Raw genomic sequence first — 13,093 nt, 5'->3', positions numbered from 1 at the left:
AGACATTCGGTTGAGCGCCATCGTTCGAGGCGGGTCGCACATTCCACGGTGCTCCACTCTGCCTACTCCCCTTCGCTTAAGAAGCGATTTTTTTTAAAGTGCTTACACACACACACATCTCGTTACAAACACACACTCTCACACACCAAGTGCCAAACTCCTAGCGGTCTAAGGATGAACTCGGGATAAATCCTACGCCAAGAAACCCTGTCTCTCCCAGCTCCTTGATTTTTTTTTTGCAAGTTCTTCTTCCAAAAGTAACTGTGATCCGAGAGTTCGCGCGTGAAATAAAAAAAAGAAAATTATTACCAAATACGAATTAAATAATTATAAAGTGGCTAAAAAAAAAATATAAAAAAAGAAGGAAGGAAATTGGAATGAGAGGAGAGGCGGCTACGGGAAAGCCGGGAAAGAGTGCCCTTATATCCTATAATCCGGGGATCTTCGAGTGTTTTTTTTCGGGGAATTTCGCCGGTTTCGGTGTCTCCTCTACAGAAACTCTTCGAATCTTCGGGTTTTGGGTAGCACCCAAAGTCGAAACTTTTCGCTGATGTCAGGAAACGCATCCAGTTTCTGTGTTCTTTGCTTTCGATTCTCGTTTTGCCCGAAACATTTTTTTTTGTTTACTTTAATTTTTTTTTTTTTTTTTTTGTGCACAGAGACAAAAATAGTTTTCTTTGCTAAAATATAAAAAATATACGAGAGCAGAATTTATATATATATATATTTTTCTACTTAAAATGTATGGAATAATGCTTCTGATAAGTAACTTCAGAGATTCCATTAGATAAGAATATTATATTATAAAGCCGTAAACTAATTTGTCGACATTTTTTCGGTTGATATTTTTATCTCTGTGCAGTGCCATAGCCTTAACCACAAACCTGCCAGCCGTTTAAACCAAACTCAAATACGAACCGAAACTGCCTTCACACAAGTACCTAAACCTAACCTAAATAGCTGCCAAAAACAAAAAAAAAAAACAAAAAAACCGAATACCAAATACCTTATAATACAAGAAAATCCAACAATACCATAAAAATTCCACTAAAAACCGTTAAATCCGTGAATAAACGATGACGGGATCGCCGGGATCCCGGAGGAGTCACTCGGGGTCGCTGCTCCTGCGGCTCCTTGCCGTGGCCTTCGTCCTCAACGCCTGCCACGTGCCGCTGACCAATGCCAAGGTGAGTTATAGTTCCATATATGTACATGCATATATCCGGAAGTGGAGGATCGAACGAAGAAATCAATCGTCAAATCTATTAATCCAACTGATAGCGAACGCTTTTCGCTTTCATTCGGTGTGTCGCTGTCACTTGTTTGGGTTTGTGTTTTGCATTAATTAAATAAACTTTGGCCAGGGTTTTAATGATCGTTTTTTTTTAATGGACACTTAAACTGACCATATCAAAGGTATATATGTAATACGTAGTTTTAAAAGCCCAGATCTTGGCAACTTCGGCTGATATAGGGCTTTTGTAAAGCATAAGATGGCATTTTAATAGCTAACGACTTTCACCTTGAGTTTTGAAAAACCAAACATCTATCAACGGTTTGGGCTTTAAGTTTTAAATTTAATTAATAAAATAAATTTTAAAATTAAGTGAAGTTTGAATAATTTGTTTCCCAAAACACTCTCATTTTTTTTGACTTCAAAGACTTCTTTTAATGAACAGTTTGCTGACTCCACCTAATAGCTTTTCCTGGCTACCAAACCGATCTATTTCATTCCCATTTGAAATCTTTAACTCAAACTAAACCATTTTGGATGACACAACCCGCTGGCCCGACGAACTTGAACTATTTAAGATGACACACATATTTCCCTTAAGGCCCCGCGATTAGCATACAAATGGATGCCCCGAAAGTGTATGGAAAATGGGTTTTCTTTTCCAGACCTGCTCTGCTCTGTTATTCCACTGTTAAGGTAATGTTAAAAGACCGGATTTGGCAGCGACAAGAGGCCAAAAAAATAAACCAAATCTCGGCTGCCCTGGGGGTCATCATCGGGGGTTATCACAGTCGGGAACAGACGTTGAATTAATTTCCTTTTTTTTTTCTTCCAAATTGTCGCCGGACTCTTGAATGTTGCGATTGTTCGGATCGGATTCGTTTCGTTTTTTTTTTTTTTTTGACATTTTGCCAATTATTATTATGAGGAGAAGTCGATTGTTCCAGTTCGAGCTCTAATTTCAATCTGTATGACGGGTGTTCCACATACATGTGTGTGTGCTTGCCACCATAATGAGCCGCGATGATAGCGCCTTATCAGCGTGTTAATGACATGTTGCCCATAGACGATGCCCGGCCGTTGTCTTGCAATGAAATAATTTCTTAAATTAACATTTCAAATCAAGCAGCAACGACCTCACACACCGCCAGTACAAATGGTACGGGTGTGTGTGCTATATAAACGAATATATAGTTCGATTCTTTTTCGGACAGCACCTCGACTGTTGTTTTGATTCGATTTGTTTTGCTGCAGGCCAGCAGCAGCGGCTCACTTTTTTATCACATCGGAAGTTGCGTAAATGAGGCCAAATTCGAACTGTGCCGTCCGTCCGCCGTATAAAAAAATATATACATATATTTATATACATCTATATGGGCTATAATCGCCTGGGCACTATGGGCTTATCGTTGGCTTTGCTTCGCTGCAAGAAGGAGCCACTGCGAATCGGAGTGTAACGAGGTCACTGACAACAGTAGCTTGATATAGGCTCCAGTTTTCCCAGTTTTCCCAGTTTTCCAAGTTTTCCATCCTGCCCATCCGGCGTATGCGTATTCCCACCGGTCACTCCACTCGCACATTGCGTATACGATCAGGTGGCCAATCTTTTTTTTTATCGCTATACAGATATCGTTTATCGTTTAAACTTTATCGTTTATCTTGGGTTTTAACCAGCCGCCAAGATTGATGGCTGAACTTGAATGCAAATACAGCGTATCTCTATAAAGGAATAGTATTTTAGTCATAGATTATTTTAATAATTAAAAAGCAGGTGTAAACAAATAGCAAAGGCAATTAAGGCACCCTTAATAATTGAATTTTTGAAATGATTTTCCCCATATGGCATCTGATCTTAAGATTAAGTTGTTTACAAAAAACACGCACATCCATCCTATCCCCCCTTTCGATATTATGGCTTATATCACTGACAGATTGGCCTCCCTTCCTTAGCCCTTATATATACAATAAATGTCTGATATGTATCCCCCTTTTTGGGTCCCGCCCGCCACTTGTCTGTCAAACAAACTGTCAAAATATTTGCATCATCAACAGAGAGCAACTGCAAACCAAAAAAAAAAAAAAAAAAAACAAGAAATACAAAAACAAAAAGAAAAATAAATTAAAGCATCCAAAAGGCCCCGACAAAAACCGGCAGCAGATGAGTAAAAATTCATTTCGCAGCTTTTTTTTTGACTTTGTTTTGTCGTCGTTTTTAGTTTTCAGTTTTCAGTTTGGTTTCTTTTTCGGCTTTTCAGATTATGTTTTCTTTTGTTTTTCTTTTTGGTTTTCTGTGTAAAGATGCGTCCGTTGGCACATTCCCTTCGGTCTTTTGAGTACGTTCTCCTCCTTCTCCTTGTTTTCTTGTTTTCGTGGCTTCACGGTTTCTGTTTCGATTGTTTGTTTGTGCAACATATGGACACAAGATGTTGGACCCTCGATCACACATGTGATCCGTCGCCATGCCTGTCTCGATCTCTCTCTCTCTCTCTCTTTCAGTCTGTGAATCTGTACACTGTTACCCAGGATCGGGTATATATATACAAACAAAAAAACATTTTATATTGAAATTTGAAGTTGAAATAAGCTAAATGTTTCGGGATTTAGAGACTATGAAATAGCCGGTCTTGCAAAGCCAAAAGCATTGCCTACTTAAGGGGGCGGCCCTAAATCTATACTTAATTTATTTTCTTTGATTTTTTTCTTATTTAAAAAATTTGTTTTTATGTTTAAAAAATAATAAAGATTAGTGAACTGTTTCTTTAAATATTTTCTTTATAGAATATTATTCTTTAGCCTAAGAATATATTATTAGTGCATTATTACATCTCTGATCTGCGATCACATGCATTTTTCAGTGGAAGAGAGTCAGGCGAGCATTTGTTTAAATATTACATTGAGGCTGCCCGCCTCCCCCCTAGCAGGCCGCCCCCTTCCGCCACCCACTTGAGCTCAAGTTCAACACGAAATGGTGGGGGTGCGGGAGAAAGGGGGAGCCGCAGGGACAACTGGCACACTTAAAACTGTTTATACGAGGCAAGAGGTGCGAGGTGCCAGCTTCAAGTGTCTGGTTCGCTTTTCCTATAATGCCCACCAACATCTGCCCATAGGCGATATCGCCGCGTTTGTTAACTTTGTCAATTGGCATATATAGTATATATAATATGTATATATAACATGTATATATATTTATATTTATATAGTGCTTTGGTACATAGCTTCCGGGGGAGACCATTAGTCATTAAGCCATTTGCCATCTGACCTGCTGCCGCTGCCTCTCTCTTTTTGTCTCGGATTCCCAGACAGACCGACTGACTGGATCCGGGATCCGTTTTCCCTGGCCCTCGTCCAAAGGCATCGTGACGTATTGCAAGGAAAACTGAGAAAAACTGACTATGAGGCAAGCATTTATTTATAGAAGATACCAAAGTCTGGGAGTTCGATGAGTTTCGCTTTTGCTATTGATATTGAGTTGGAATGCAAACGAAACCAGAAACGTGGTGTTCATTAGAGTTCATTCCACTCTCTTTCCAAATGGTCTGAATTGTAGGTACTATATCCAGGTGATAAGTTCTCTATATATATATATTCAATGAAATATTTGCCCCGTAGACTAAACATACGCCGGTATGGAATGGAAACCAATGCCAGAAATGTAGTGCAAAGCCAATTTCTCAGCCTGACTTTTCGTTTCTCACTTTGCAATGTAATTTAATATTTGCATGGCGCGTCTGTACACCACATATATATAGTATATACAGTCTATATACATATAGAGAGAGGCATATGAGCAATTATTGTTTGACTATTGCATTGCGTAAATGTTGAAAATAGAAAAAAGCAACAAAAACCATCACCCAACACCCACCACCCGTTCTTTTCGAGGGGAACAAATTCCGAAAGTGTCGCAATTTGCCTTCTAAGTTATTGCAAAATGCAGGCAGTAGCAGTGTGGGTGGATTATATATATAATATATAATATATATATATATATATATATGTCCATTGTGTCATCATCCCATCATCTTGAAAAACAAAAGAAAGAAATAAACAAAATGACGCCATAAAAAGTTGTGTGTGTGTGGTTTAAAAATTGCATTTAAATTTTCTATTTAGGCAAATGTTCTCGCGAAAAAGTGCTAATAAATCTATGAAAATCAGCTGCCGGGCAGCGTGAAATGATCCCATCATCACATCGCATCAGTATGCAGCCGGGGCATATGTTTTTTTTTTTTTTTGGGAGGGTCTCCCCATTCCTATTCTTATTCCCATTCCATGCCCATTTCCCATCCTCATTCCATATTCAAGGCATCATCGATTTAAGCCACACAGAGCTTTGGGCTCTATAAATCTTGAGTTTTTCTGGGCGAGCCAAAAAATTAATAGCCCTTTCGGGGGATGCAAATGCTGTTAAAGTAGTTACATAGTCTGAAATCTATTCACCGATCACGTTAAGCACAAAGGCAAATTGGCTATATATATTATATTAACTATAATAAATTATTGATCAAATATATATATGATTTTTATTTGAATTACTTTAAAGAGCCTTATCGAATTTTTTATTTTAAAAGTGTTATTTGTTTTTTAAGGTATTTATTTAATTTCAATTGAAATGATTTTATAGTTCAATTCATTTTATTTTTATTTTTAAAGTTATCATAAAATAAAGATAAATACTTTTAGAACTTTTATATCAATTTAATAATGCTTTTTTTAAATTTGTAAATATATTTTTTAAACTTTTCTCTACAAATTTTGTCTTTTCAAGTTGTTACAACATTTTCTTAAAGTTTTCTCAAGTCTTTTTGTCAAAGAAAATATAGATAAATGTTTTTAAACTTTATTTTAATTAAATTTAAATTTTAAAAATATTTTATATTTTTAAATAAAAAAATACCTTAGCTGAAGTAAAACTTAGTTTTTTGGAAATGCCCTTTCCGACCTTTTGCCATATACATATATTTTTATCTTGAATAAAATTAAAGAAAAAATTAAAAAATATATATTAAATTTTTTTTTTAAAGCATCATTAACAGATTTTCATTTTAAAAAACTATTTTTAAACAAAGGAAATAGTTTTAATATCTTTTAAGGCCTTTTATAATTTATATTTTTACAACAAAATCTAGAAAAAATGTCTCTAGAAAATATATTAATTCTCTTATATACTTTCAAATATTCAGTAAATTTTTAAAGCTCTCATTTATCCATTTTCTTAAGCAATATTTTAAATGACTTTCAAGTATTTCCCTCAGAAATAAAGGGAATCAAGTTAAGAATATTCCAGCACCTTTTGGATTAATGATCTGCTTCCGTTTTTAATGCGTTTTTTTCAGCACGCGTATCGGCCAGTATTTCGATACTATCACCAATAATCTGTGGCCAGTCGCAAACTTTTGACTGCCGATCAATAATAGATAAACATTTCCAAGGCAGATGATCTGAAACGGGTTTTGCTTCGCTTTAAGTTCCATGGATAAATTAATGCTGGCCGGGAGTGAAATTTATTTAAATTTGAATTAGGCGATGGATGGGGATGGGGACTAGGATTGGGATGGGGTTAATCAACGGAAATGCTTGGGGCAATTTCAATTGAGGGGATTTGACATCCAATTTCTTTTTCTAATCGTTAATCATAATCGGAGCACGGATGGGCTTGGAAAAAAATCAAGAATTAATGGAAATGCCTGATGATGACGATGATGATGCGGGTGACATCAGCAGGCGGTGGCTGTGGCTTCTGTTTTGTTTGGTGGAGAGGTCGGTATCGTCTTCATAAATCTTAAACGCTTTTTTATTATTTCGGGGGAAATTAAAAAATGCCTGCACAGAGATCGCAGATCGAGATACTGCATGTGTGTGTGGCGTCTCCCAAGATTCGATGCCATTGGAGTTGCATCATCGCTGGCGATCTCCATTTGGAGCATGACGGAGATAAATACAATAAAAGATGAAAGGAGAAGGAGAAGCAGAAGAATTCAATGGAAATTCACATCATTTCAATTTGTATTAATTGATGCCCGAGCCTTAATTTCCACCATAAATTCGGCAATCAATTTTTTTTTATTTTTCTTTTTTGTATCGCCTCGAGTCCAGTTCCTGCCAAAACTGCGCCCAGCTCTCGGGGCCCAATTAATTAGTAAACAAAGCATAAAAGCACCAATCAAACAAGCCAACAAAATGATGCATAATTATGCAAATTCGTTAATTTGCCATTGCCTTACGCGACTTGCATATATTTATGCTTTAATAAGCTCCAAAAAAGAAACAAAAAAACAAAAAAAATACAACAAATACGATAAACCATGGCAAACACTTTGATTTTCAACTTTGATTTTGATTTCATTTGACATATTTAAAAATGTTTGAACACGATAAAAAGTTATCGATTAAAATGATTAAATAGTTTAAGAACTAACAAAATTATATTTCTATGAAATATGGGAAAATCTTCAATAATAAATAATTTGCTAGCAAGTATTAAACACCAAGAGTTTAATTTGTAGACGAAATTGAATTAAAGGTTAAATGGATCGATTATTTGAACGATTTCTGTGACAGTTTCGAACGTATATCGATAGAGTATAATCACCTATAAGGCCATTAAAGTGTGTTTCCACTTCGACACCACATACTTCGTGAGCCGCATAAAATATTTATATATTTATATATTTCAGCGTGTCAGCTACTTTATTGTTATTTCATCGAATTTGTTTTTAGTTTCGGGGCAGCGAAGAACAAAGGCTCACCAGTGTTCAGTTAATTGCCGCCAGTCAATTAAAGAAATATGTTTCCCCAACTAACGCGGGGTCTATGTAAGCCCACCAGCCAGGTATTCCACGAGTATCTGGAAGAAACCCATAGCCCATAGGCCGACCAGACCCCGGCCAGATAAGATATAGAATCACAATACATAGGTGGCATAGTTTCTCGACTCGACTCGACTCGACTCGACTCGACTCGGCTCGGCTCTTATTGCCTTTGCTGCAGTTCATGCTCATGTTGTTGCCAAGTTGATAAGGTGTCAACTGACTGATAGTGGGGCCAGGTTATGGGATCGGGACGTTAACGGGAACGGGATAGGAATGGGAGTAAGCCCCAACGCCCTCCCCCTCCACTTCACTCCACTCATTAACAGTGGCTGTCAAACTGCCGGCACTCGTGTGCTGATGAATCTTAATTTAATTTAATTTAATGCATATTCCCGCTGACATTTGCATGACCAAAATCGTGTGAGATCGTCACTCCTTTTGGCCATAACGAAACCGGTTTTAAATCAATTTATATACCCTAAAGCTAAGGTCACAAAACTTCAAGTTGTGAACAGTTTTAGGGTTCTGTGTTAAATAAATTTTTATAAATATATTTATTTCCTGTTTAAATATATTTTCTACAAGTCAAAGTAAATATCTAGGAGGCTAATATATTTATATTTTTGTATAGAGTATTTGCCTTGTTTCTATTGATTTCTTTTCAATTTTCCCAGAAGCTGCCATAGCTTATGATTATTTTATTTGGGTCTAAAACTAGTTGCCTTATCGAACCGCCCATTAGCCAGACCTTTGTCCGGGGCCAACTAACCGACTAAGTGGCCCCCCTCCTCTCCTCGGGTTGACTCAGCGTCCAAATATTCGAAGCGGTGTCGGGTTGGATCGCCCAGAAAGCGTGCACACTCTACACACTTTGGAAGATATATATATATACGTATATATTCCCCTGCAATTGGAATCATTTATTGTGCTGGAAAACGTCGGGTGTCGGGTGCACAAAATACTTTCTGCCAAGATCAGCGATTTCTGCACCAAGTTCATTAGCTTTTGGCTTGGGAGCTGGGGATCAGCTGGTATTATTCCCCGAGACAGACTACACAAATCGGATTTCACGGGCTATATAGAGTAGAGTTTTAGTACAGAAATTCAAGGGAACTGGTGGGACAGGAACTCGAGATAAATGTGAATGAAAAGTGTAAATGAGATGTGTGAAAGGAAAATATGAATTGAAATGAAATATATATACATTAATATAATTTTTAAATGCGGTTTATATAATATAATAATATATTTAAATGACTGAATTTAAGAATTAAAGGAAAACAGTTTTATCTAAAATCTTTCCATTTATCCTACATTTCATTCTCATAACTTTTTCCATGACAAATTTATTGACAAATGCTGCTTTAATTTGGCTTAGATTTAGCCTGCAAAAAACGCAGAACTTGAACGAGTTCCCCGATCTCATCATCATCATTATCGCGCGATCATCCCCCCCCCCCATTCGCTATATTGATTTATGCATTAATAATTCAATTAACAAACCCCCCCTCTCTCTCTCTCTCTGCTTGCAGGTACGTTTTTTGCGAAATCTATTTCCATTTGATTCAATTCGATTCGGATCGATTCGAGAGACTCAAAGACTCGTCGACGACGACGAGGCAAACAGACTGCTTGACGCTGGCCAGCCCCGCCTCTGGCTATATGCATATGGGTAGCTATATATATATCCCCCGATCGAACCTCGCCCCCATAACCCTCTCCTTATATCCAGCGATCACTAAATGAGCCCATTAGCTGTCAAAAGACAAATATTTGTCGCTGTCACAGCAACAACGCTGCCAAGTTGACTCTTGACCAAAAGCCAAACTTGATTTATTTCCTGTTTCTGTGTGTGTCTGTGCTTCAAATGAAACGTGCCGCCAAAAAAAAAAAAAAAACAAAATAATAATAATAAAAAAAAACGAAATAGAAATAGCCCAAAACAAAATAAAATCCCCAAATATAAACTTCAGACAGCCACGTTTTCTATTTCTTTTTTTTTTTGTTTTAACAACAAGAGCAACTTGACCTTGTAGTTCCAAGCTGACATCCCACAAACATTGGTCACAATTTTTAGGGGAATAAACACGATTAGATTGAAAGATAAAAACGATAAGATGATGGATACAGTTTGCCTTTGCCTATTAATTTTTTATTAGAGTTTTATATAGATTTTAAAAGATTTATTAGTTTAGGGTGTTTTTTTTTTATATATTTATATTCTGATATTTTATTTATTTGAATTCTTTATAAAGAATTTAAAAGATATTTTAGTTTGGAAGGGTTTTCTTTATTTTTTTTTATATTCCATACATTTTTTAGAATTTAATAAAGATTTTTGGCAAAAATGTTAACTAGTTTTGAGTGAGTTTCCTACTAGAAATTATCATAATTTAAAACAATTTAAATAATTCTTAATTGTTCAAATTATTTAAATAATTTATTATCAACGAAATAAAGCTAAAAATGAAAAGATTCTTCGAATGAAAGAAGAACTTAAAGTTTATGCCAAACTGACTGACTTTTAGCCCCTTGTTTAACTTGATCTCTAATGCTTGAGCTGTAACCACATTATTACACCCAAAACATTTTCTAGGAAATTTACATAAAAACGACGCGTTTTAGCCATAATTTAATGCTTGAAAAGAAATAAGAAAAAACTAGCTAATTGTTTTTATTTTTAATAATTTTTTTCTTCTTTGGGTCATAGAACCTGCCAAAATGGTAAATGTTTATTGTCTAGGATGGCACAAGCATATGAAGTAATTACATATATCTTATGTATGTATAATAAAGCCGCCAAAATGTGTGGCCTTTCGTGTCACAAAAAAGAAAAAACCTCGCACTTTGGACCCCCTTCGACAGTTTGACAGCCATTGATGTATTGTCAGCTGCGGCTGCTTTAGACCCAGTTATGATCTGTGTTGTGTGTGTGTGTGTGTGTGTGTCGTTGGGTGTGCCCTGCAGCTTACGCTAATGCAGTTCAAGTGCTGGAATCATAGAAGAAATAACTCTTCTGTTTTGCTGCCAAGCAAAATGTGCAGCAATGCGAGTCGAGTCCACAGTCACAGTAACAGTCGCAGTTGCAGTTGCAGTTGCAGTCGCAGTCGCCGTCACCGTCACTGTCACCCCTCCTTGAACCCTTCTTGAATTTCCCCCTGAGAAGAGAAGAAATCAACAAGCCGCAGTCAAGAGGTTGTCCTCCCCCCCAACCCAGGTTGCCCACCCCCCCCTGAGATATATTCTTGTGTGTGACAATGAGAAGGAGGCCTACACAGCCACAACAACAGCACTGGGAAAAATAATATTGATAATATGGGAGAAATTATATATGATAAAATATATTTACAAATAATAGCCAAAAAATATTAAGCAAAAAAGTCCAAAGAAATCAAGAAGCAATTATATGAATTAAATTTAATACATTTAATTTATAATCCTTTTAATTTGAGCCTTAATAGTCTCAATTTCTATGCTTTTAAATTAAAGGACACTTTTTTTTTGTTTTTATTTTTCTATAAATGTTTAATCAGAAATTTTTTTATAAGTAAATAAAATTATATTAGTGAAAGAGCTGAAGAAAATAAATATTCTTAGTGCCTGAAAAACTAATTGAGAATTATAAAAATAAATTGTTGCCTTCAAAGAGTAGATTTTCCATAATTAAATTGGGATTATTAAATAATAACATTAATAATTTTAGATATAGTCCTAAATAATAGAAAGAAAGCTTTTAATGACCTGAACAAGTTGGGAATTATAAAAATAAATTGTAGCATTCAGTTTTCTAAAGATTTCGAAAAAAAAGAAGATTTTTCATAATTAAATAAGGATTATTAAATAATAATATTGATAATTTTAGATAAAGTCCTAAAAAAATTTAAGAAAGCTTTTAATGACCTGAACAAGTTGGGAATTATACGACTATTTTCTTGAAATTTTCTATTGATTTTCTATACAAATATATTCAATAAAAACAAACAAAATAGTCGTTTTTTCTTTTTTACAAATTTAGATTGAATTTCAATAATTTTTCTTTAAGTGAAAAATCTTAACAGATTTTGAGACAGCAAAAGTAACAGCTACAGCGGCTCGGCGACTGCGGCTGTAATTACGTTTACTTGTTGTCTACTGTTGCACTCTGTAGTTGTATTTTTACTTTTATTTCCTACTTCTTCTTCTTATTTTATTTTTCCCTTTCGCATTGTCTCGGTGTGTGCTGGTGTAATACCTTTAATAAGCAGGATGACGTTGCACTTGACGACAACTGCAGCGAGGCACAGATACATAGATACATAGATACACAGATACACAGATACACAGATACACAGATACACAGATACTTAGATACAGATGCCAAAGGAGCCAGTGCAGGAGGTTACCTTTTATCCCAAACGCTTGCCTTTGTTGTTCGCACTTGAGGTCAACTGCCAGTCACATAATGCAGCTCATTCACATTCCATCGCCCCGATATTTTATATATATATATGTATATATTTTGTTTTTAAGTATTCTTTAGATTTTTTGGGGCAATTTTCTTGTTCGTTTTGATAAGAAAATTACATGTTTTTTTTTTTTACATTTATTTTTATAAAAATATAATAATTTTAAAGTAAATTACACACAACAAAATAAGAAAAACTAAGATATTGTTTATTCCTGAAGAAATAAAGTTGAAGCCAAAAGAGTTTGGCACACGTCTGCGATTGCGTCTGCGATCCGGGCAATATCTATAAATTAAATACTGACGTAGCCGGCGGTTAAGTTATCTTGCCGGGCCGGCAGACTTATCGTGCCGATCCCCCAACCCCTCCCCGCACCGCACCGCAACGACCTCGGTTCGGATCGGAGGGGGGCTTATCGCCTTACCCAGATATTACCTCATCGAAGCTAATCGGGCAACGCGGTCGTAAAACCGAGGCGAGGAATCAATCAAATGGCCCAAAAACATTTTCAGCCTACCAATTTTGCCAGTTCTCCTCCTGACTCTCCAGGCTTCTTATTATATTTATACATATATTTTTTCCTGTATTTTATTTTTAAACAT

The 13,093-nt window shown here is 35.9% G+C and overlaps 1 protein-coding gene across 16 annotated transcripts in view; it reads left to right on the top strand.

Annotated features, from left to right (window-relative positions):
• trol (terribly reduced optic lobes) overlaps window positions 1–13,093 on the top strand; it is a 94,235-nt gene continuing 81,142 nt past the window's right edge. For 15 of the 16 annotated variants that reach the window (XM_070288152.1, XM_070288150.1, XM_070288164.1 and 12 more), the window contains exons 1-2: window positions 1–48; window positions 863–1,187. In XM_070288152.1, coding sequence (XP_070144253.1) covers window positions 1,077–1,187 — 111 coding nt within the window. In that variant the 5' untranslated portion in view covers window positions 1–48; window positions 863–1,076. Of the gene's footprint in view, window positions 99–862; window positions 1,188–13,093 lie in introns of all 16 variants that reach the window. The other variant, XM_070288149.1, reaches the window with a different exon arrangement.

Source organism: Drosophila kikkawai, chromosome X (assembly GCF_030179895.1).
Source record: "Drosophila kikkawai strain 14028-0561.14 chromosome X, DkikHiC1v2, whole genome shotgun sequence".
In the NCBI taxonomy this organism is placed as follows: Eukaryota; Metazoa; Arthropoda; class Insecta; order Diptera; family Drosophilidae; genus Drosophila; species Drosophila kikkawai.
This window is presented reverse-complemented; position numbering and strand designations above follow the sequence as displayed.